The 26400-nt window shown below is 36.5% G+C and overlaps 2 protein-coding genes across 3 annotated transcripts in view; one reads left to right on the forward strand and one right to left on the reverse strand.

Annotated features, from left to right (window-relative positions):
* LOC139979128 (peptidyl-prolyl cis-trans isomerase FKBP8-like) overlaps positions 1-16930 on the reverse strand; it is a 30375-nt gene extending 13445 nt beyond the window's left edge. The window contains exons 1-9 of one of the 2 annotated variants that reach the window (XM_071989824.1): positions 16814-16930; positions 14878-15476; positions 14415-14502; positions 13220-13330; positions 12445-12519; positions 10951-10978; positions 9678-9851; positions 2860-2937; positions 629-778 (exon numbers count right to left, since the gene is read on the reverse strand). In XM_071989824.1, coding sequence (XP_071845925.1) covers positions 629-778; positions 2860-2937; positions 9678-9851; positions 10951-10978; positions 12445-12519; positions 13220-13330; positions 14415-14502; positions 14878-15463 — 1290 coding nt within the window. In that variant the 5' untranslated portion in view covers positions 15464-15476; positions 16814-16930. Of the gene's footprint in view, positions 1-628; positions 779-2859; positions 2938-9677; positions 9852-10950; positions 10979-12444; positions 12520-13219; positions 13331-14414; positions 14503-14877; positions 15477-16729 lie in introns of both variants that reach the window. The other variant, XM_071989823.1, reaches the window with a different exon arrangement.
* Positions 16931-18759: 1829 nt separating this feature from the next.
* On the forward strand, positions 18760-25971 carry LOC139978699 (DET1- and DDB1-associated protein 1-like). Its single transcript, XM_071989125.1, has 5 exons — positions 18760-19255; positions 20173-20256; positions 22147-22198; positions 23326-23387; positions 23625-25971. Exons 1-5 carry the CDS (start codon positions 19253-19255, stop codon positions 23724-23726), a joined length of 303 nt encoding a protein of 100 aa, XP_071845226.1. The 5' UTR covers positions 18760-19252; the 3' UTR covers positions 23727-25971.
* Positions 25972-26400: the final 429 nt, after the last annotated feature.

The raw sequence follows: 26400 nt of genomic DNA on the forward strand, positions 1-26400 counted from the left end.
TATAACACTCCTATCGACACTGACGAAGTGGTCCGAAAGTTCATTGAGAAACATCCACGGCGTTTGTTCTCTCCAATCTACCATGAATAGATCATCAATAAAACTAGCTAACTCGTACTGATGCAGATACATTTCGAGTGAGTTTTTGTAGGTGCTTTGCATGGCTAAATTGAAGGGGGTTCCCTGTTGTACTTAAATATCCAAGAATTTCACAATGGATAGAGGGAAACCCACTCCCCTTAGACCCTAGGATCACTGGAGGCCAAACCCCTCACCCTTCCAGAATCCTGGATCCTAAAAGGAGGTCTTGTCAGTAACAGGAAACGGTCGTTGTCTGCGCTGATCAGTGGTCGGTCACCGTGCTGGGTTCAGTCGTAGGACTATTAAGTCTTCACGATTAAGGTTTTTCCAAGTAATGACAGTTCGGTTGAGTCGATATCTGTGGTCTAGTCATTAAGCCTTGAGTTACTAGTGCAACGTCCAACAGGTGCACTCAAGTTACTAGTTAAACGTCCGCACGGTAGGAGAAATTGCTGTACGCACAGAACAAGCTGCTCTGGTGCGATGTATGTAGTCAGTTAATGGGTCTGTGTTCGTTTTGTTTTTCCAGCCAATGTTGGGTACATACCACAGCTACAGGTTCTTCTTCTTCCTCTGTGGTTTCTGTTACTTCTGTAATGTTGGCCATATCTCCAACCATCTTCTGGTAGAGTTGTTTCTCATCTTCTTTCTCTTTATTTACTTTTGCTGTTACCTTTGAAAGTTCTTGATGGATTGTCTAACACACGCCAAAGAAAAAGAAAGAAAAAAGGGTAAAAGTGAGAATACAAAGACATGCCTTTGTTTCAATTTTTTGGCTCTCAGCAGTCTTTGGTACAACTTCCTTTAAAACTGCAGTTTATATTGGTTAAAGCTGTGTGTCATTCGGACACCAAAGCTAGAATACTTTCACTTAATCTCCAGGTGCGGCAAGGGGGGGGGGGGAGTAAGAGGGAACGGGGGAGTAAGAGGGAAGGGGAGTAAGAGGGAAGGGGGGAGAGTAAGAGGGGGTTGGTTAGCAAGTGCCCAACCAGTCTTGTGAAAGCCTTAAAATTTCCCCCTTTTCATAAATTTTAAATTCCCATATGGGTTATTGAAATGTACAGTTTTCCATTTTTGTAAATGAAAAAGTAACTTTTGTTACTTACAAAGTGACCATTTGTTGAGGAGTTAAAGAGTAAAAAGGGCCAGTTTGTTGAATGCACAAAGGGTTGATTTTGCACAGATGTTTTGAGGGTCAGAGGGTGGTTTTGACATTTGCTTCCTCAAATCCAATATCGATGCTAGAAAATGCAAATTATCACTTTCTATGAACACTGTTTCAAGATACCTTGAGATACAAAGCAGTCTGTTTTTTTTTATACAATATAAAAATATTGAAATCAAAATTTCATAGGATTTTAATTTAAATTTAATATAATAATATGTTAAATATATCTCTTGTGTACACTCATAAATAATTCTACATTAATCAGCTATTTAAAATTCCCATTAGCAACATAGCCTATATGAAGAAAAAAAACTCCCAAAATGTTCACCCAGATACTATGAACTTACATGACAGTTTGTTAGTGCTAAAGAGTGAAAATGACTTTCACAACTTCAAACATTTATCTGTTCAAACAGATTGCAGGACAATATGAGTGGATGTGTATTATTTACATTCCAGAGGCTTATAGCAGTCAACAGGTTCCTGAACAATTGAAGTAGTTCTGAAATATCCTTCATATTACATGATCGTTTTATTACTCGAACAGTAAAGTATCAATAATATCTATTTATAATTACCATATAACTATCATCTCAATCTCTAACACATGCAGGATTTGAAAAAAAAAAAAAAATATGATGCATAATTCATAAGGTTTCGTTGTTGAAATACAATATGAACTTGTGCTCACGTTAAAAAAAATTTTTACTTTCCAGGTGTTTCCAACCCACTACGGTGAATCTAATATGTATTTTAGATCCTCCTGCAAGCAGGAACTTGCGAAGAAGCCATCATTGGCTTATCAAAGCTGCAAGCTGACCGAACATGTCTCTTAGATTCATATTTAACGTCCATGATTATGAATTGTCAATTGTCAACAACTCTGTAACTGGACGACATACATTAATCTTAGAGTGACTCAAACTCGGGACCTTATGATTGAAAGGCACCGGCGATAACCACTGAGCTAACACCCCTAAACACTCCTAATTAATGAGGAGTATTAAATTAGACAATTTCATTGTCTCAGTGAGAGAGCATGCTCTCAAGGTTGGTAGTTGATATTCATTGCAACAATTATACCAAAATGGTCGTTTTACAACAAAAATTCATGGTCTTACCCATTGAACACATCTAGTACCAATGCTTTGCTTAATACAAACTGCTGGCCATTTTAGGATTATTTTATTTATATGAAATCTTTTCAGGACAAACATTGTTCAAATTCTAACTAAGCTGCTCAAAATAACTGTGATACCAATGCCATTTTAATTGCATGGCCAAATTTTAACAAATGAGCTTGAACTTAGGCACTGAACCCAAAGAACAGGTCTGGCAAGTCACACTTTATCAACCATTCTTTTACTTTTACGAATAACCAGTTAACGGACTCAAGATTCTACAGATAACGCTTAAAACCAAGGCTTCCCTTTACCTGATAATGGAAAATGTAATTTCTTTCCCTTTTTCCATCCTGCAACTTTGCCCTTTCTCCTCCTTACCCACCCCACCCCATTTCCCTCCCCCGCACCCTCCACATGTCCAAGAATTTTCAGCATGTCAGTTTAATACTTTGTTCATTTAAAAAGTGTTTGATAATTGATACATACTTTATTGGATGGTTCCAGTGCTAAGGCTTTTTTCATGCTAACAATGGCTTCCTTTAAATTGAGTTGATTGGCTAGCACCTGAAAATGAGAAAGCAGAAACAGAATCAGAAACGTTATAAAGATCAATTAAAACCACTTGGAAAACTCTTTAAGACTACAAAGAAGCCCCAAAATCAGTAGCCCCAAAATCAGTAGCCCCAAAATTCATCAGATCATATTTTATATTAATTATTTCAACAACCCTTTTATCCTTATTGAAAAGTTTGATTATGATATAGACACCCCTCCCTCCCTCCCCTCTTCCCCCAAGATCCCCTGACGGATCCCCTCCTATGGATCAAACATGACTCCTCTTATAAAGTATTGTACCCCTACCCAACTTGTTGATCTAGTCATAAGAAAATAGAGACTTCAAAACAACACAAGACCTCACAGTAGACGCACACAGACTATAGCTGATGCATAAAGACTAGAGTTTGCATCCAAGTATATAAATGATCCACCCAATGATCAACACATTCACTCGCAAATATATAAATGTATTAATAAAGAAAATGTTCTTATTTGCGAAGGATATATCTGAAGATGGTGTGTTCTATTCAATCTCTTGGTTCATGACTTAAAATGCACTTTTCCTTCTGATCAGCAATTAAATTTCCATGCCTAACTGAGACAATAAGGTGAACCATCTTGAAAACCTTTTAATGAATGAATGAGAGGAAATCCCACAAAAGAAACCTTGAAGAAAAAAGAAGAAAGAAGAAAGAAAGAAAACAGATATAGAATGGAGACTATCCTTCGGATCATATTGAATACTGTCTAATGAGGTCAAAGAACAATGAACATCTCTGAATAACTCTAAAAATAACTATAACAATTTTCGAGAACAATCATGTTTCAAGTTAAGAAAGTCTTGATTACAATCAGTCAGCATCTCAAATGATTGTATGGAGAATGCCCTATTCCAAACACAAAGCCATTGATGATCAAGATTTTTCTCCTTGAAATATCCTTAAGAAACCATAAAGTTAAATGACGTTTTTGTTTTCAAAGTTGAAGGTCAAATTATGAAATTTTGTGCATCAAACTTGCCAAATGGAGCTTTTCAAGTTTATTATAAAAGCAAACCAAACAATAAGTGTATGACATTACTAATACATAATAATGTAGAAAATTAAACATGAATAGTCAAGCTTCTCTACAAATAAAGTATAAAACGTCAATTTTTTTATAAAATAACGTTGCCAACTTGCATTTTATGTACGATGAATAGTTGATATAAAACGTGTCTGCGCAATGGGATATTGAGAACAAGTTGGGATGACTTATTACTCCTTCACTAACCTTAAATTTGGCGCAAACAAAAAATATCTATAAACTTTAACCTTATTTAGTATTGAGTAAATACTCAATAGGATTGAAACTAATTGCTGACAAATGTCAAAAGGCTGCTTTTAGTAGTAAGCTACTACGTAGCATGTCTAGGGAACTTTGACTGGATTTTGCCACGTTGAGGGATTATAATCTATCTTTGTCTCCAACAAAAGAAATTCTATTCAATAGAGACAACTTTTGTTCCCTTTCTATTTCAATTGTGAGATGTGAAAGATGTTTGCTTCTATCTTTTCATTCGTGACGTAAAACTGACGTATGAAACTATTAATAGTATTGTACCTATTAGTTCTTTATATCAGTCGTGATGCAGACTTTGCAATTAATTTAAAGACCAATGTAGTTTTCAAACCAAAACCTCTTTTGATAAACCTTTGAAATGCATTGTTAATTGGAATCATTAACAGCAATGTTTCAGTGTTGGAAGAATAACTGTAAAGAAATACAACTGAAAATGAAAAAAATATCCATGAACCAACAAAATTAGAAAGTAGAAATGTACAGTAGCATATCGGGATGCCCTGGATCAAAATGTTTGGATCCGGCTAGAACTGGATTTGGCCGGATCCTTCACAAAATCCGACCAAACTGGCTTTTTCCAAGAGTAAATGAAATGAGTGAAAACAATCATAAAAATGATATTGAATATAAGTCCTGTCCGATCTGTCTTTGTGCATCTGGCTTTAACCGGAAACGGATACTTTTTTCATGATCTGGCCGGATAATCCGGCCGGACAGGATATCCGGTGCATCCCTAGCCTTGGAGGACCTAGTGGACCAGGTCTCTCCTTTTTCTTCCTCCTCAAATGTAAAATAAAAAGAAAACCACTATGCTCTAGCAGCTCTACATGATAAGCCCACATGAAATGATACCCAATGAAATGTTCAGCAGTGGCAATGCTGCTGTTTAGCAGGTGAAAATCTACCAACATAAATGAAAATGCAGGATTTTGATCTTTGCACATCTTGGATTCCAAACTTGATTGAAGCGTGTGAGTCTGTGATGTGAAATTTCATACACATAGCTATAAACAGGCTAGTCGACTGCTCTTATTCATTATTCATTCAGAAAATAGAAGATAAAAAAAATAACATGCCTCAGAAATGCAGCACGTGGCAGGATTGGCATTATTTTTAACCCTTGGCTTTTGTTATTCTGACAAGTTTGATATTAAGCAATTTCTATGATGACTAGATACCCAGGTCAATAGTTCAAAATCACTTTTCCTTTTTAAAAAACAACTAAATCTGTCTTTATTAAATAAGCATGTGTAAAGTTTCTAGTTTCTTTTCCTATGTAGAGGTGTATTTTGGTGGGGGGGGGGGTTGTTTGTGTTTTTTGTTGCTGGCCTGGCCTTGATAAGCTCTGCTTCTGCCAGGTCTCCTCCACTTCACATCATTTGTATATATCAATTGCTTGATTCCTATGGAATGTATTTGTATATTGTTTATTCAAATGTTATATGTTCACTTTGTTTATGTTATGTTGAAGTGGAAATAAATAGTTTTCAATTTCAATTAAAAGTACTCGGGACGGACTTATTCAATCACTGACTATCTATAGGCAAAACCAAACACCATGAGACCTTCATTCAAAATAAATGTATCACTTGTTGTAGGAATAAAGGGCTCTCTGGACTACTCTTTGGCATATCCGACCACTGACTAACTGGCAACACCAATTACATGAGACCAGAGTGTGAAAAATAAATTTTTAAATATAATATATATTTTTAAATAATAAATTGTTATAAAACGTGTCTGAGCAATGAGATATTGAGAACAAGTTGGGATGATTTATTACTCCTTCACTAACCTTAAATTTGGCACAAACAAAAAATATCTATGAAGGTGTCTTAGTTTTATCAAGCTTAATCTTATTTAGTATTGAGTAAATACTCAATAGGATTGAAACTAATTGCTGACAAATGTCAAAAGGCTGCTTTTAGTATTAAGCTACTACGTAGCATGTCTAGGGAACTTTGACTGGATTTTGCCACGTTGAGGGATTGTAATCCATCTTTGTCTCAAACAAAAGAAATTCTATTCAATAGAGACAACTTTTGTTCACTCGCTATTTCAACTTTGAGATGTGAAAGATGTTTGTTTCCCTCTTTTCATTTGTGACGTAAAACTGACGTATGAAACTATTAATAGTATTGCACCTATTAGTTCTTTATATCAGTTGTGATGCAGACTTTGCAATTAATTTAAAGACCAATGTAGTTTTCAAACCAAAACCTCTCTTGATCAACCTTTGACATGCATTGTTAATTGGAATCATTAACAGCAATGTTTCAGTGTTGGAAGAATAACTGTAAAGAAATACTGTACAACTGAAAAAATTTCCACAAACCACCAAAATTAGAAAGTAGAAATGTACAGTAGCATATCGGGATGCCCTGGATCAAAATGTTTGGATCCCGCTGGAACTGGATTTGGCCGGATCCTTCACAAAATCCGACCAACCTGGCTTTTTCCAAGAGTAAATGAAATGAGTGAAAACAATCATAAAAATGATATTGAATATAAGTCCTGTTCTATCTGTCTTTGTGCATCTGGCTTTAACCGGAAATGGACACTTTTTTCATGATCTGGCGGGATAATCCGGCCGGACAGGATATCCGGTGCATCCCTATCCTTGGAGGACCTAGTGGACCAGGTCTCTCCTTCTTCTTCCTCCTCAAATGTAAAATAAAAAGAAAACCACTCTAGAGGCTCTAGCAGCTCTACATGATAAGGCCACAAGAAATGATCCCCAATTAAAAGTTCAGCAGTGGCAATGCTGCTGTTTAGCAGGTGAAAATCTACCAACATAAATGAAAATGCAGGATATTGATATTTGCACATCTTGGATTACCGACTTGATTGAAGCGTGCGAGTCAGTGATGTGCTATTAATACTAGTCGACTGCTCTTATTCATTTCATTGTAGAAAATCGAAAAGATAAAAAAGAAAAATATGCCTCAGAAATGCAACACATGGCAGGATTGGCATTATTTTAACCCTTGGTTTTTGTTATTCTGGCAAGTTTGATATCAATAAATTTCTATGACGACTATTAAAGGCATTAAAGACTTGCCCCAAACCGTGTGCCGCCCTGTGAAAAAGTTAACTTTCCGTTGCTTGCAAGCGAAGGTTTTTGGCTTATTGCTACAAAATGCAGACAGTAATGAAATGTGATACCTTGTTATCTTTTATCTGGACCCTGTACACTGTCTTATGGGTATTGACCGAAGCTGCATGTAGTGGACTGTACACTAGTGTCTAATTACCGACGGTAGCAAGATGCGTGTGTATTTTCTGGGATCGATGGTGGGTTCTAACACTTCTGTTACACCTCAGTCGAAATTAGGTCAGATTACCGGCATGAGACGTTTCTTTATGCGCGAGTCTTCACACTCTTTAAAAGTACTTGGGATGGACTTATTCAATCACTGACTATAGGCAAAACCAAACACCATGAGACCATCATTCAAAATAAATTTATCACTTGTTGTACTCACTTGTTGACTCTTTGGCATATCCGACCACTGACTAACTGGCTACACCAATTACATGAGACCAGAGTGTGAAAAATAAATTTTACCATGTAGACATACTCTACCTGCAAACACCTCAGTTTGAATAAAGCTGTCCGCATTTTGCTGCCAGACTATGCACAGGTTAAAAAGAGTGAAGTTTAAGCAATGAAGACATTTACATACCAATCAGAAAGATTGTAATATCCCTAGAATTTACCAAGATCTCTTCAAACGTTTAATACATCCATTTTTCTTTTAATACTAGGAAAGGGGAGAGGAGGGGGGGAGAAGAAATGAAATGAATTGCTCTTTGGAAAGTTAGCAACTACCAAAAGGCTTTCAAAACTTTTCTGTATTTTATTTTCACTTCAATGTTCCTTTAAGGTATTGTTAACAAGCACCAGGAATGCAGTCTTGCTGTAGTTATCTAGAGGAAAAAATATTGATTTTCTGATCCAGATTCAACTAAACCTGATTCAAGATAACTGGAATAACTATATACAATATTTACAAAGATTTTTCTTCTTTGTTTTATAGCTTTTGTTTTATGCTTCTCTAAAAATGAGGCAGTTGTGTATGTTACTACAAACTTAGAAAGACAATTACCACTCTTGTGATACCATTGTTTCCAACGTTGTTATATCCTAATTTACAGTTCTCAAGCAATATCATATCACATTTTTTTTTTTTTTAATATTTCAACCTTCTTTGAAGTCTAAGACACAAAGGATATGACTACCAAGGAGATCATGTACGATACAATGGAATGCTCATATACTGTCATGGTGCCAAATTTTGGTCAGGTGAAGATTTTATTTTATCCCCAGCATGTTAAAAGTTCCATGAATGACCAGGGTGTCAAACCATTCAAGAAAGAGATGTACCTTTCACCTAGTGAAAACTTCTATGTTAAAGGTTCCATTAATGACCAATGTGTCAACCTTTCCAATTAGATGTACCTTTCACCTAGTGAAAACTTCTATGATAATGTTCCCACGAATGACCAATGTGTCAACCATTCCAATAAGAAGTAGCTTTCACCTATTGGAAACTTCTATGTTAAAAGTTCCATGAATGACCAATATGTCAACCATTCCAATAAGATGTAGCTTTCACCTAGTGAAAACTTCTATGATAATGGTTGCATGAATGACCAATGTGTCAACCATTCCAGTTAGATGTACCTTTTACCTAGTGAAAACTTCTATGATAATGGTTGCATGAATGACCAATGTGTCAACCATTCCAATTAGATGTACCTTTCACCTAGTGTAAACTTCTATGTTAATGGTTGCATGAATGACCAATATGTCAACCATTTCAATTAGATGTAGCTTTCACCTAGTGAAAACTTCTACAAGACCTTAGCGACCACATTGGTTTGACAAGTTTGTGTATAGGTCAATGGGTGACTTATATGATACCCTATATAGACAATGATTACATATGTATTACTGAGCTAGTAAGTGTTAATAATCCTCTTGCATACTACAGCTAAACAATGATCACTTGATGCTTTAAGGAACTTGCCCATATTACACTTGAAGAGTGAAATCCCATTCAAACAAAGGTTATACTTTCAAATTACTGATGTACTGTACACTGACCATTTCAAATCAAAACGAAAGAGAAATCAAAAAGTAACAGACTGTTTGTTTACAAATCCGCTTTGGCTAAAACCCTCACAATGACAGTTTCCCAAGTAGCTCAAGATCTTTCTAAACAAAGAAGTTAATATGTCACTTGTCTGTATTGATGACTCTCTTATGAAGGATTTCACAAAAAATTTTTTTTTATTGAGGACCACTTGTAAGACGAATGAGAACAAATTTTCCTCTCAATGAAATATCATTACATCTTTCTTCGTGACAGATCTAAATCGATGTTGCGACGGTTACGTACCTTTCCTTTCCGGAATAAGGCCTTGACGCTGTTTGGATCGAGAGAGAGGGCAGTGTTACATGATTTAAGAGCAGCGTCGTAAGCTTCTACTTTAAGTTGAGCAGCGGTGAGGTTATTATAGCACTTGACCTTCATTGCGTTGATCTTAGCAATATCTTCTTTTGACCCAGTCGGCTGTAGAGACAACAGAACAATGAAAGAGTTTTATAAAATAAAAACAAATCAATTTTTAAACTCAAAGGTGTTGATAGTTAGACTGAACAGGGTAGAGAGGGAGAAGAAGGTTGGGATGGGGGGGGAGGAGGAGGAGGAGGAGGAGGAGGAGGAGGAGGAGGAGGAGGAGGAGGAGGAGGAGGAGGAGGAGGAGGAGGAGGAGGAGGAGGAGGAGGAGGAGGAGGAGGAGGAGGAGGAGGAGGAGGAGGAGGAAGAGGAGGAGGAGGGTAGAGGCTGGAGGGGGAGGGAGAGAGAGAGTGGTTTTCAGGCTTCACAGTTTCAATGAAGGTACTTATGAGATAGTAAGGTTGTTTTAATACATTTACATCATCCATCATTTCTGTTCAGTCCCCTGCGTCTCAGTCAGCTTGCAACATCCTGTGACCTGCCTTTATAATTCAGTCCACTATTTGAGTAGTTTAGTTCATTGGTCATCATAAGGTCAAGAAATTTACGAATCAAAGACATATCAAAAGTAAAATATTATTTAGTCCCTAAATAGTCTCTTCATCATAACAAACCTGAAAACATACAAGAAAACCCATTTCAACCTTTCACCCTGAAAACATGCACAAAAAAAAATCCATTTCACCTTTCACCCTGAAGACATACAAGCAAAAATCCATTTCACCTTTTCATTTCATCTACTTAACACACGTCCCATATATCCTTGGGAGTTCTTTCCAAATATATTTCAGTCACAGTACAAATGACCGAATGTCGTTTCTTTCATTTATCGAGTGAACTGTCATAAAAGTCTGTTTCAGGTAATCGCTCTATTTTCATTTTAAATAGAATATCCAGCAACTTTTGGGGTCATGAATAAATAAGTAAATATTGTTTAGTCCCTGAGTAGTCCCTTCAACATGACATACTTGAGAAACTATACCTGAAAAATCAATTGCTACCTTTCACCTTGTTTCCTATTCACAGAGTATTGGAAATGGTCTGCATATATTAGAAGTTGTGCTCAACAATCTACTTGCTTGACTTGTATTATCAATTGATATGAATGAAAAGGAAAAGCTGGGGACAGAAAATGAAATAAATCGAAACTTACGTGTAACTCTTCGATGAATGAAATCGCTCTGAAAGAGTGAAAGAATATCAGTGTTATAAACCTTCATAACAAAACTTCAAAGGTGAGAAAAAAGAACACACAGAGGTACAGTGTACTACAGGGGTTCCCTAACTGGGGTGCATTAACCCCCATGGGGTGCGTGAGTCCATCCCAGGGGGTTCGTGAGACGTTTCTGAAAGTCAAAACTAGAGTACTTTTTGTTGAACTAAAATCTGATATATCAAATAATTTAGTAATGTCCAAAAGTCGTACCTATCGACAACCTCTACAATATTACACTATGAATTTGATCTTTTACGAAGCACTGTTATACATATGACAGTATAATAATGACTCAGATCGTGTCTCGAAAAGTTGGGGGTACCTGGACAACTCTGACATCCACAGGGGGTTCGTGGGGGGATAAAGTTAGGGAAACCCTGGTGTACTACAAGGATTAGAGCACAAGGACACAGGGTTTAAAAGTACAAATTACGGACTAATCAGGAATTAATCAAATTCTAAATACTCTTTGACTGATTCGGGTCAATGGGTATGAACCTTTATGAAATGGCAGTCTGGGCCCAAAAGAGTATTGTAAATCATCCCTGATATAAATGTAACATGTTCCCCGACTTAACTATCACCAAAATACTAACCATGGAGGCGACATCCCCCTCCAATCCCCCCCCTCAAACCCCCACCCCCTCTTGCACATGCCACTGCTTTAAAGTGAAAAGACTAGCTATTGTGACCATAGTATTTAAATAAACCGAAACACACTATTTAATAGTAATTCTTTTGCAAGTTTGGAATTTTCACAAGAAGATTAAAGGCATTTTTGAAAATCATAGTCTTTCTCCAAATATTGAACAAAATCCAACGGATGCTAGAAAGTCCCATAAAATGATCGCTTTAAGAAAGAAAAAAAAGTCATGCTCGTATCTCGTGTTACAAACCAAACAAGAACGTTTCATCATAGGTCATCTTTTCTAATATATTTCATTTTATCAAAATAGTAACACAATTTTATGTTATGTGTGTTTATATATGTTTATTGTCTGGAATGATCCTTTGAGACATTGTCACCATAACGTCAGATTTTCTTGCTGAACTTTTCATAGATAAACTGCACTAGAAGGAAGGCTGTTTGTGTGTCATGTAGCTAGTCTAGTTTCTTCCAGTCAAAAGTCACTCTTTCATAAACAAGATTGACGTCATTTCTCTAAAGGATGCTCTTACGAAAGAACTTCTTATTGTCGCAAAATGTGCAATTCCATGGAAATTATTACGGAATCCCTAGAAGGAATGACAATGCTTGTCAAACCTGAATGTAACAATTTCCAGATATTCAAGACATGCTATGACACTTACGCAAGAAAGTGACAACATTCTTCAAGTCTTTGCGGATAGACGAATGTTACATTGAAAGCACAGTACGCTTCTTTTATTCGAATAAGATACCGACAGAAAACCTAAGAAAACGTTATATACCTTCTGTAAGAACTAATTGCATTTGCAAAATCACCCTTGGCGAAACATTTGTTTCCTTGTTCTCTCTTCTGGTCACTGTGAATAGACAGAAAGAAAGACAAAAAAAGGACCATAATGAATAATTAACACCCAACTAGAAAGATTTACCAAAGCTGCAGTTGTGGCAGTATGTATAAATACAGAATAGAGGGAGACAAACTCAAAATGCAAAGATAACCACTGGTGAGCAACTATAGCTTTCCTTGTATTGATAATGTATATAGTTTTTCAGTTTCAATAGATAAGATTAGATCAACTTTATTAAAGCACGAGGGTAATTGCATGCTCGTATAAAACAGGATATGAGATACAAACATTAATATATGAAAGCCTAAACGTACAGTATCAAACAAATGTAAGAATATAAATACTGTACATAAGACATTTTAAAACAGGATTTGAGATACAAACATTAAAATATGAAAACCTAAAATGTGTCAGGTTTATTAAAAAATGGTAATTTTGTTGTACATTATTAAACAAATAACACCAACAGGTGAAAAAGTTGGTTGATAATTTCTATCCAAATGGTAAATGAAGTCAAAATCTAGAAAGAAAGTGGAAAATGACAACTTGTGTTATATTATCCTTCCTCTGTGGGGGAAAAAAAAAATTTTTTCTTCTTTCTTCTTATTCACTTTCACATTGGTAACCCAAAGCTATGTAAAGAATTTAAGCCTGCTAACTCTCGCACAGACATCCAAGAGTTTCTTTTTAACCGAAAATATAAACTTACGCTGTCTGACATCTCTCATCCGTGGTCATGTCCTTAACGTCTGTTGCATCTTTGACCTCCAGTAACTCTAACTCGTACCTGACTAATGAATTAGGAGGCACATCTGGTTCTCTGGTCAACAAAAAAGAAGACAAAACATAATTACTTGGACTGTTATTGTGATATACCAATGTGGCTGAGCATAGACCGCCTGGTTGCTGAAGAAGGTAAAGCACAAAATGCAATCAATAAATCAATGATGGAATAGTGACTGGAAGATTATATACCAAAGTTTGAAAGAGCAGACAAATTATTCAAACCAATGACTGGAAATCCCCTAGCAAGGGAATGTTTATGTAAGGGTCATGATCATCGACTAAGGGCGAAATAGCTGGGTTCGTAAAGCACATGATTTGCAGTCCTGATCTCACTATTTCAATCTTCTCCTAGAAAAGGAATAAAATTCTTGCTCTTTCAAACAAACAAAAGAGGCAGGGTGGTTGCAGTGGGGGTGGGGGGGGTGTGGTCGACTCACATGTATTGGTAGAGGTTTATCAAAGACTTAACAAGAACAATGGGAATTTGTTAAAATTATTGAAGGTTTATCACTACGTTATGAAGTAAGAGAATAACAAAAAACTATTGTTGTGTAGTCATCAAGTTTTGAAGGATCATTGTAATGTTCATTCATGATGTTGTTATTTCATATGAACAACCATCATGATTGTTTATTTCACTTAGGTCAAATTTAGCAGCCATAACTCCAAATTTTTTGCCCTATTTCTCATGCATGGAATGAGGAATGAATACAGTGGCAGTAGATAACCTTACAGAGATTAATCTTTCAAATCAGGTGGAAATCCAATTACCAGCTCTCGGATAATTTATGGTTCGTTGTAACAATTAGAGAGGGCTTTTCAGATGAGAAGACCATGATTTTGCTCCTATATGAAATCCCTGTCTCCCCCACCCCCTGCCCAAAGAAAAACAGCCTTAATTTAGTTTGTTAGGGCTTTTCAGTATTCTAAAATGCTACTACAATTCTGTAGGTGAAATCGTTAGACCTTGTTTCTTCATGTCTTTGTAATATACATGTATTCTAGTTTGCAACATCTACCAAAGATAAACTATCCAACCCTTTCAATTCTCATTGACTGAATAGACGACTGATATCTATTGTAAGGATAATTTTTTTTCTAATTTGTATGTTTCATACCTTCCTTCTTCTCCATATGCAAATCTTGGGGCAGCTATTATTACGGCTTTTTCGCCATCCTCCATGAGAATGGCAGCGAGGTCCCATGCTGTAAATAACAAAAGGTGAACATTTAAATCACATGACCCTTACAACTCATTCAAGATATGAGATGCAGCAATACTGAAAGATGGAGAAGAAATATAGTTCCAAATAAAAAGAAGAAGCAATCAGAAAATTAAATGATAATCCTAACCTATTGAAAAATTCACAAGACTACTTCAAGCTGACGATGTCGACACAAGAAAACATATCGAGCAATACTTATAATTCTTACGATAGCATTCGTAGCAAATCTCACACAAGCCATTATAGAAATTACAGAACTGGCATTGGTAAAACTCTCAAATAATCTGAGCTTTCACTGGTTAATAGAAGCCAAAGAATACACATTCTGAAATCGTTGAATCAGACAAACACATACCTTGAACTGCATCTCCGTCACCTAAGCATATGGTGATAGAATCGTTCCAGTCAATCTCGGTCCCATCTTCCAACCAGCCTTTGGTCCTTAATGTCACAATCTGGTCAGCTTTTGGTCTTGTTGTATGACCTTTCCCTGGGGTCAGGATCTTTTTCTGAAGCTCTCCATTACCTAAAATGTCCAACCACCCTTCTTGAAATATGCCCCAGCTGTCATTAACATTAGCACCTGGTTTTGAAGGATGCATTGAGGTGGAAGGGGACTGCGATGTTTTTACATCTTCCACTCTATTACTTTCTTCCTCAACATTCTCTTTGGCATCTTGCTTTTTTACTTCCTTTTCTGACTTTCTCTGCTCTTCAGAATTTGATAAAGTTTCTGTTTCTACATCATCCTTTTTGTTGCTTTCTTGCAACTGTTCATCAACTTTTGTCTCGTCTCCTTTTGGAGGGCCCTCATTCTTTGTTTCGTTTGACTTTTCACCAACATCATTTTGGTTTTGGGCAGTTTCTTCTTGTGTTTTTGTGATTTCCCCATTTTTGCCTTTGTCCTGGAAGGCATCCTCTGGTGTTGTGTCTTGCTCCATAATTAATTCTAGCCTTATTGCAATAAGGTATGGATGATAAAAGATTCTTTGGTAAGAAAACTGTGAAATGAATGGGATACTGGACTACCTTAAATCCATCTTTGATTTAAATTAGAAGATAATCTTTGACACCAACACTTTTTTTTTGCACAATTTTAATACAGACTTAAGCTACAAATCTCTGTCACTTGGTTGTTTCATGAGAGGCAAAAGTAGCTCCAAAAAAAGTAAGATTGATGGTAGGCCTATGCATTTATATGTAAAATGACATAAACATGTTGGTCAAAAATATCAAATTATACCTATCCTATGATAGGTATAATTTCAATGTGACTCATGAGTCATACTAGGACAGCATTAACTTAATTGTATTAAACTTCAATGCTAATGTGTGATTTTATAAACTATGGTAAGCCTAGGTCTGAAGTTCACTTTGGTTTGGTTGAAGGAGCTTTACGTAAATATATGTATTCATGTTAGTTTATACTAAATCAACCTAGGCCTAAAGCCTTTTGTGTTGCTTCAAGTTCAAGTTTAACTTCAAAAATACTGGGGCCTAGTACTAGTACTAGCACTAGCACTGCAATAGTAGTAGAGTAGTATAGTAAAGGCTTCATAATTGACACACCCCCGTAATTGACGCACCTTCAATTATTAATAGCAAACGATACAGCAGGCCACCTAAACTTTTTGCAGTCAAGCAGAATTACATATTTCATGAGTTTGAATCCAGTTGAGGTTTTGCTGACCAAATTGTGATATTTTTTAAGCTTTTAACACCCTCCCCCCTGCTTTGCACATTTTTTGGCCATTTGGAAATCTTACACCCAAAAAATACCCAACATTACCTCAATATGATAACACTACTCTCTGGGACCTGACCTGCCTGAGCTTAGAGGCTCAGCGCATAGCAAACAGCATCAAAGTCAATAGATGTATACTAAGGCCTACACTACAGTTAGCTTATCGACGAATGTGTCAATTTAGGGGTATGAAAGAACTTGACACGGCAGACATTTTGTGGTCAAATTCTGCTCAATTGTACGGTGCATAAGCACAGAACCTTAAATATTTTGAGATCACAACATTTCTGAGGAACTACACGTATGAAAAACACATACAGTTGAGTAATTTGGATTTTTCCTTGATAGATATCGTTGATCAAATCCTTAACTTAAGTGCGTCAATTATGGGCCCACCATGCTACAGTAGGCCAAGGCCCCTTGCTCGAAAACTGTTTTTCTGAGTGTTGAAACGATGACTCACTTAGGCTAACTTTTGTGATATATGTACAGCAATTTATCACCAAATCCTCGATATTTAACAATTACTGGTTTGGATGTTGTCTACCAATGTATCGACCAAGAATTGCCCCTTCTGACTGTATTTGTTGTATAAAGAGCGTCTGGAACCTTCGCTATAATTGGGTAAAATGCAGAGACTAATTCTGCGATAACCCAAGTGGTGGTACCTTCCCATCACCTTTCCCCTTCGCTTTCGTTGGTTGACTGACTCCACAATGTCGCTCTCAAAAGTACAGGCTCTGCCTCGATTGAGTAATTGACTCTTTTCTCAAATAAGCCCACCATAAAGAGAGAACCGGGGAGTGGGGTCTTATGTTCGAGATGGGGAGGGGTATGTGGATGGAGGATTGTTAGGTATTTGGGCAGAATTACATGTACTTGACGGATCAAGAGTTAGGATCAGTCGCTGGAGTCTGGATCGAGGGGTACCGGAGGCCGGGCGGCTCTCATATTGGTGGTCCCCCTCCTTAATTCATGTGCTACATTCGAAGTTTGAAAAATCCATCTATGAACATATGGAGTTGGATAAACATGATAAGTTGCCTCAACTGACCTAATTTTTGCACCACATTTACTTCCATTTGCGTATTCTGACATCCAAGCCAAAAAAAAAAAAAACAGATTTTGTTTGATAACATATAACAAAACAGATGTTCTCATGACGCTTTTCGGCAATTTTCCTGTGAAAGGAAAACAATCGGTTCGATCAGTGGCGTCGCCAACTTGAAGGGGTGGCCTTACGTGTGGGGGCACGTACGTGCCCTCCCAAAAAATCGTGCCCCCCCCCCCTTCAGTTGCCCCGCAGATGCGATTTGTAGTTTTAAAAAGAGTACTCAATCAAAAACTTTCTTACAAGAAACAAAACGTATTATTTTCATCAGTAAAACTTATTTCCATCGACCATCACAATAACCAGTTGTTTTCTCACTAACAAGGTCACAGGCCCCGGCCGGCGTAAACCGCTAGTGCTTAAACTTCACTAATACCCTGCATGCATTCTAATTTAAATATCAACACTCTTATTTAAAAACATGATCAAAGCAAAAGGGTTAATTTCCATATTTTTGTTTAACTTTTTATCCCTCCCAATTATAAAACATAAATATCGGACAGACTAAGCCCGAAAATTCTTAAACAAAAAAATACTTCAAGTTTCAAAATATAGCACCAGATTGCATCCATCTAATGACCCTTAATTAATCCAAAATTTCTCAAATGGGAGGGGGACCACCCCTATTGGACTCCTCCCCCAGGCCGGCATTCACAAATAAACATTTTGCTGTGCCCGAGTCCCTGTACCTCCCCCCCCCCTCCCGCATTGAAATGCCTGACGACGCCACTGGGTCGGAGAAGTATATAGATTCTTTGCCCCCCCCCCCCCCCATTGAACACCAGGTTGTTAGAGTGCTGTAATCAAGTAGAGCCTTGAAGCTAGAACACCACATCTCATTACTTCATGTTGCAAATCATGATATGATATATCGCTATCATCCAAGAAGTTACCAGAGTAGTTCACAATAACCAAGACTTCCTTTCACTTCTCGCCCACCACTCGGTTACACTTCTACACATGCACCTCAAACTGTGTACGTTACTGCCAGATGAACTTTGTGTTTCAACCCCTCACCTCGACACAACTGCATTTTTTTCAGTATACGTTTTATTGCTAAAACTCGGTTCCCTTGTCTTCCAACCAAAATGCTCCAGTCTATTGGACTCGTTTCGAACCATAGGTACGTGGTGTTACTACTGTCTTTAATGTCTGATCCCGCTTATGTGATCCCCTTAGAATGTAAATTATCACTAACAAGTAATCTGGCACCGTCTTTTGGTAGTGGTGCACAGGATTGATTGATTGAACATAGGGGCCCGTTCGAAAAGTTATGTGGGTCATAGTGTCCACAGCCGTCCAAAGAGCCGGGTGTCAATTGGGGAGCTCGGGAGAAATTGGGGCAGGGGCTGCGTTAGAGTAGCAGCTCCCTGATTGGAGGGCTTAGGAATAACGAATAAGGTATTCTCATTTACGTAGTAAACTTATGGGGCGGTGACATATTTGGGTCCGATCTGGCTATCCACGGACGGTTGAAGACACAATGAGGAAACTTAAGTTTAGTCAGGGTTGAGGACATCGCCCCATCACTTGCTTGAGGGACGGATTGCCTCACCATTTACCCTAAATTGTTTCCTTCCTTGCCTTGTGAAAACGTAGGTTCTGCATTTTTATTCATACTCGAGGGAACCTGGGGAGAATAATTCTTAGATCAAGTTGCGAAACTATGTTAATGAACACTGTACTGGCAACTGATAAACTCCTACTTCTGGTCACTGTTGCGGAAAAAACTTGATTTTAGAATTATCCATAGAGTGTGCCTATTCGTACTCGTGCATAAGAATATGATTCATGGTTGACAATTAAAATCGCCAACAATAAGTGGACGAAGGAATGCAATCCCCTTGCTTGCTGTAAGAAAGTCAAGAAACAAACATGGTGAGTTCCACGCAATTGCAGTCACTATTTGCCACTGTCGCTGTAGTAAAATAACCTAACGTTAATAGGCGTACTGTAAATTAGCCTAACTATTGCTTCCTAACCTACTACAGTTAGTATTAGTAAGTAATGTTACGCCTTCATTAATCACTCTGTACACATCAGATGCATGGTCAAATAATGAAAACTGCTCATTGGTCAAATTTGCAGATTATAATGCCTTGCTGGGTTTGATATCAAATGATGATGATATTGCGTACGTTGATCAGATCAATTATTTTGTGAACTATTGTGGGCGCAACGTTTTAGCACTCGATATTAATAAGAAATGGTGATTGACTTCTGGAAGTCCACGAATGTTTCATTTAAAGTTATTATAGAGTATTATATATTATATCGTTGGAAGGACGGATAATTATAAATATCTTGGGGTGGTGACAGATTAACAGCTTTCCTGGCTTGAGCAGGTTGATGTATTATTTAAGAAACTGAAATGTATTGTATGATGATGAATAAGTTCTACTGTATGTTAATAACAATATTCTTGCCATTATTTTTATTACTCTGTTATTTGTGGGGCATGGCAATATACTTTGGTATGGTGGGGTGGGAATGCGAGTAAGGAAGATGTTGAAGCCACACTATATTGAAGCCATTATTAGAAAGGCAAGTTGTGTGATTGGGCAAAGTCAGTCAACATTGGCCTTGTAGTACCAACAGCTTCTAGAGCTTAAACTAGACAAGATTATACTTGATAATATTTCGTTGTGTGGTCAGTGTTATATTATCAGCTACCTCTCACAACAAAGAAAGACATAAATTTACGCATAATCAAATTATTTTACATGTTTATATTGAAGCTGGTTTGGCTGTGATAGCGTTTTCTTTAACAAAGTTATTCATAATTGCTATTTCAGAGTGTTGGACAACTTCTCAAAGGCCTGCCATGCCACAATGAGCATAATTTTACCAGATTCCATACAGACACTGGGAGAGGAGTGGTAAGGTTCTACACTTTTGTGTAAATATTCTGAGCTATTTTAATCTTTAAGAGTGAAAGTGATGAGCATTTTGACATGAAGGGCAACATTCAAAGTATACATGGAAAATATATGACCGTGGTTTATAAATATAATTGTTGTATGCTTATACTTTCTGTTTATTACTACAGTATTTATCAGTACGCACATTTAGAATGTTGTAAAGTGCGAACACAGCAAATTTTGAGCAAGGAAAGGACAAAACGAAAGACCCTTGGAGTACATGTTAAATATTTAGAACAGAATATTTGCTCTTGACAAATATTCTATAGCATGGATGTTTACAATAAATTCTAGTTCAAACTTATGTCGATGTGACTACATTGCAAAAGTGTGACCTAGAACTGCTGCTGTGAATTTAAATGAAATGGGAACAAGAGCAGTATAAAACGGAAATGGAAAAAAAAAATATGCAAGTCCCTGCTTAAATGTCAGGTTGAAGACACGTCTTCAATTTTTGGTTTCTATGATGATCATAACCTTTGCATTCATGATGGCGTATGTGCATGTGTGTGTATTTGTGCGCGTTTGTGACGCGGTTGCCCATCTTGTAAACAGGATATCTCAAAAACGGAAACTTGCACAAACCTCATATTTAGTGTGTAAAAGTACCACATTGAGTTAAACAAGCCTATTGTTTTGGTGGAGGTCAAAGGTCATTTGGGGTCATCAGAGGTCAAGTGGTGAAAACCTTGTAAACATGATAAATTGCAAGAAGGGAACCTCAGACAGATCTCATATTTGGTTTGTAGATGTACCATATCAAATTTAAGGAGCCTATTATTGCTTTTGGTGGAGGTCAAAGGTCATTTGAAGTGAATATACACCAAACATTTACTATACTTCCCTCTTACCTGTCTCTCAACACTAATGCACCTTCCTAAACATAATATTGCAAGGGTAGCTTGGACAGATTGCATATTTGGTATGTAATTGTACCACATCGAGTACAAGAAACCTAATGTGGGTGAATGTCAATGGTCGTTTGTGCACTGTTCACCAGGGGATAAATTGTGAAAACCATGTTTTACACAATATTTCAACAAGGACAGATGTCATATTAAAGATGTTGATGTATCACATTTAGTACAAGAAGCCTGTTGTTAAGGTCAATGGTCATTTCACTTTCAGGACAGCCTGTGTCAGTGTGAATTTATTGTGTGTCACATCACACTGCTTTTCACTGTATTACTAAGATCAAGTATGTTGTACACCCTCACTATACATTACGTCAGATTCATGAAGAAAGCTCCTCATGTTACATCATCAAAACCACAATACATTTTGCATTCTGGTTTATTATCAATTTCAACGCTACAGTATATGTGTAGGAATACTTCCATGGTAAAACATAATACTACATGATACAGCTTGACATATACCAGTGTTATTGCAATATATATGTTTTTTGTTTTCTTTTTCAAATTCTCTATGTTTTTACCCTTTCTTTTTCCTGTCCAAACAATGTGGTAAAATACATTTCCAGCTGAGTAAACTCTTTTACTACAAGCCACAGTTGCATTTTGAAACCTTTTGTTAAGTACCGCCAAATTTTGAAAAGCCGTCTTTAGTTTCGATAAATTCCTCCTGCCTTTGGAATAGAAACATCTCTGATAGTGAGTGTTATTAGTGAAAAGAAAGATATTTTGTTGTTATATTTTTGTTTGTTTCTTTCTGTTCAGATTTTTCATGTTTTTTATTCTAGTTTGTCAGATTATATCATAAGGGAAAGCCTCACCATTGGTATATATCACGTCTCGTTACATCACAAGAACACTACAGCAATTCTAGTCTACTAGTACATGTGCTTTTCATTCAGTACTTTAACATTTATGTTTTCATTTCTTACAGAGTAAAAAGCCTGCTGTTTACCTTCCAACTAAAGATTATCCCTCTGAACAAGGCAAGTTTATTACTATACGTACATGAATATTCATATTTCATACTTCATCTTAAAAGCAAACCCAAAACAAAGATGTATCACCTGTCACCTACTAGGCTGTTTGGGATGTTGTTATTTAATTTATTTGTTGGATTTTACTTTTTTTTGTTGTGTGTGTTCAGCTCATTGTCTATGAAAGTGTCATCAATCCTAGGTCTTATTCAAATATGTCAGATCTTTTTCAAATTAGAATTGTTTGTGTTGAATAAGTAATAAATATTTTTCAGTTATAAATACAAGTTTTGTCTTAAAAAGTTGAAGTTTGACATTATTACTGTTAACATATATATATAACTGTTAAAAATTTGAATGATTACATAAAAAATTCAGTCAACTCAAAGAATTTGATCAAATTAGATTCTGGTGACATCATGAAATCATTCACCGAGGATCTGGTTCGACCTTCCACCGTTAACATTCAAGTATTGACCAATTGGAACATTTCTCAGGACTCGATCATAATCTGGTTCTGGACAGATCATCAATTCAGAATCTGTTGAAGAGAAGAATTAGATCAAATCTGACCCTGGTGACATCATGAAATCATTCACTGAGGTTCTGGTTCATCCTTCCACCGTTATCAATCAAATCAGATCATCAATTCAAAATCTGTCATAATGTTTCACCTGTTTAACGTGATGCATTAGACAATGTGAACATTTCTCACTATTCTATCAGATATGATTCTGGTCAGATTAGTTATTCAGTTGCCTCCTCTCACCAAAGAGTGGCCATTGTTATTTTGGGTGGAACCAGGGACCACTTGAGTGGTATGAACAAGGGGACAAAGTCATTTTGTAGTTGTCCCATTTGGATGTTACAGAACTAATATACAGCAATAGGCCTTATAGGACAAATTACCTATTTTTATTATATATTGATGTTTATTTGTATCCAAAAGTGATTTATTGGCTGGGTGCTAATGAGTATTAAAAAAAACATTTTCTAGCTAATTTTTTTTTTTGGTTGAAAGGAGGCAAGACAATGGGAGTTATTTGGGCCGCCTGACCATTTCTTCTTTTTTTTGGCACTTGGTGTCCATGAATGATGAACTTACTGCTAATGAGTCTTCTTCCTATTTTCTACAGTTATTTCAACAGAAAAGACAAATATTCTACTCAGATATCTGCACCAACACTGGGACAAAAAGGTATCATTTAAATTTGCCTAAAAATTGTTAGTTGATTCTATATTGATATTACAATATTTCATCTCAAACTAATTTTGTGCAATAACTTTTACATTTTTGTGAAATAATGCAATTTATATGGTGACAGATATTTCTGGTTAACAAGCAGACGTCTAGTGCAATGAAGTAATCGAAACCTCAGTGCATTTTTGCATTCTGGTTTTTTACATATTTTTTTTTAACTTTTTGAATTTCCAGAATCCGCATAAAAAGAGGAATCCAAGCCAGTCAGAATTGGACACAGAATCACCTCACGCCAGGAAAGCTCCGAGGTTAGACACCGGGGCTGACAATGGATAACTGTGCGAACAATTTTTCGGTATTCCTCTGTGATATTTCATATCCCTGTATGCAGCTCTCAAGACAAAGTGGAAAGCTTCAAGCAACATATTTTCCAAGTTTGCAGGATTTAATTGTGAGATGGAGGAGAAACATCCTGTTTCATTTCGTGGTTGTCTTCACGGTTACGGCTTCGATGTAGCTTGCCTCAAAGATAAATGGGAATTTTTCTTTGGAAGTAAACCAGTCGTGTCTTTATATTTTTTCCTTTTTACTTAAATATAAAGAATAAGTATGCCGAGAAAACACCTGCTTAAAAGGAATCAAAGAACATACGTTTTATGTTTATCAAGGCAAAAATACACTAGTTTACTAATGCAAAGCATTGTCAGTGAATTAGTGATTCTCCTCTCTAGATTCAAGTCATGTCAGCAATGAATATCTCTTTTGTGTATGAATTGCAACTGACTGCCTCCTTGAATTGACATTTGCTCAATTGTATTTATTGATCAACAATATTCACTTAAAGATGTTAGCCACAGACTGATAACACTGAAACTGTTATGTGACATCTCTTCCCTTTCTTTGAACATATGTACACTTTTGCTGAAAATTCAATTTTGTTTACATAATCAGTCTTCCTTTTTCCACATAGTTTAATTTAAATTTTCTTTCCATTTTTTAAAAGTAAAAAATAAAGTTTGTGTTATGAGGTTATTCAATGAAATCATTCTTATGTGTTGTAAAATTACCTCACCTCACCAACTGCAAAGTTATGAGAAAGATATCATGATGGAATGATTTTAACTGTTGTTGTTGAATAGTGAAACCTTGCTATCTTTGAATTAAATTGTTACAAGAAAAATGTGCTAAAAATACTTTTCCTCAGTCATAACCTATAGGAGAGGGAATGGTTACCCCTAAATGACCCATCCATTTCTCTGCCCCTTCCCCCATTCCTCCATCCAGCAAAATGTTGAAAATGTTACTTAAATCATTTATCCATGTCAATTATGAACAGGAAAGTACAATTCACCCTCCACCCCTTCCCCTCCCCTCCCATCAAGACAATGAACGACTTGTCTTGCTCATTTTACATGCTAAAGCTGATTTCAACCCTGTTTTTGGTAAAGAATCTACCTTGTATTTGTCATTCATAGCCTTCCACCTCCCCCTTCCTCTAGCCACATTAGAACAATGAGTGAGAAACAATAGAAACTGTTTTGTGTCCAAACTGAAATGTATCCTCTTTTAGTAGTTAATCCAAGTTTCGAACTATTTCTTGCCCCTGTGTCGAACATGGATTCATTTTGCAGATTGGCACATTGGCAAACTCTTGTGATTTGCATCTCTGAGTTTGCTGCTGATTCAGTGAGATATAAGCATTTATCAGACTCTACTTGTTGGGAGATACAGACTATACATTGTTGGAATTAAACAATATTGTATACATATCTCATGTATTGTTCATTGTCACTTGCAACCAAAAAGACCCCCACCCCCCCCCCATTTGAATTGTTTGTAAACATATTTTAGCTCAAAGATAAGGAAACTTATCAAAATAAAAGAAAGAAAAAGAAACTATATCCTTGATCTATCCATGATATTACAACTTCAAAAAGATTTGTCTCTGATTTCTGTCATTTGTTTTGAAAAGTTCTACAGTAGTTGTTGAAATCATTCATAGTCAAATGTTGAAAGTGAGAAAATTGTAGAAACTCAAAAGTCTAGAATTTCTGGTTGTTTTGACAATTGTTTATTCTACCCTTTCTCTTGGTAAGGAAGTCTTTTGTTCAAAAGAGGCAGAGGAGTGGGGGGGGGGGGGGTGTTACCATGAAAGAAAAATAAAGGAGAAAGGGAGTAAGGATCTTATTGGAGTGATAAATAATTTGAAGAAAGATGTAGATAGAGAGAAGGAAAAGAGACAGGGGGGTAAGAGGGAGAGGAGGTGGGGGTCATGTGGGATCATTTCAAAGAGGTATTCATAAACTTAATATAGTTTCTTAAGATCTGGGTAAGTTAGATCGGTTGGGAAGTGTGTATTTTGTTTGATAGTAATATCTCTTCAGGCTTGAATCATTCCAGCCACCTTGCTGCAGTTGTTTGTGTTTTTTTTCAGCCACAAGATCATTTTGCGATGTAGACAAGAGCAAAGTGTGATGACGTCTTCACCCGTGTATACTACTGTGGTTCATGTTATGAAATTGAAGCTGTAAAGATCACATTTTTCTTTTAATTGCAATACATATGTTATCTTGACCAAAAATATTTTGTTATCTACTTGTTTTGTCTTGTTTAATAGGTAGCATCATCTTCTCTTCTGTTTCCTACTGATAGGTTTGGAAATGTTTGAACCAGTGAAATTTGATATTACATATGCATCTTTCATGGTCTACAATAAAAGAAACTTTGTCACCAAAGGGTGGATTGAGCACCTGATACCCCTGTCTCTAGTCCCCCCTCCCCCTTCAAATCACTGTTTCTTCCAATCCTTTCTCCTCCCTTAGTTTCCCTTAGATATCAACAATTATTTAATGATATCAAAAATTATTTAATGATATCATGAAATATCTGAAATTGTTTTAATGATATGTACGTCATATTTGATGATATCATTAATTGGTGCAAGGAAATTATTGATATCATTATTTTATTTGATGATATCATAATTAAAATTTCTGATATCCAGAATTGA

The sequence above is a fragment of the Apostichopus japonicus genome, chromosome 13 (genome assembly GCF_037975245.1).
Source record: "Apostichopus japonicus isolate 1M-3 chromosome 13, ASM3797524v1, whole genome shotgun sequence".
In the NCBI taxonomy this organism is placed as follows: domain Eukaryota; kingdom Metazoa; phylum Echinodermata; class Holothuroidea; order Aspidochirotida; family Stichopodidae; genus Apostichopus; species Apostichopus japonicus.

Coding starts and splice junctions, on each gene's coding strand:
- LOC139978699 (XM_071989125.1), top strand. Junction 22,199..23,325: donor AGATTATCCCTCTGAACAAG/GCAAGTTTATTA, acceptor TATTTTCTACAG/TTATTTCAACAGAAAAGACA. Junction 23,388..23,624: donor ACCAACACTGGGACAAAAAG/GTATCATTTAAA, acceptor TTGAATTTCCAG/AATCCGCATAAAAAGAGGAA.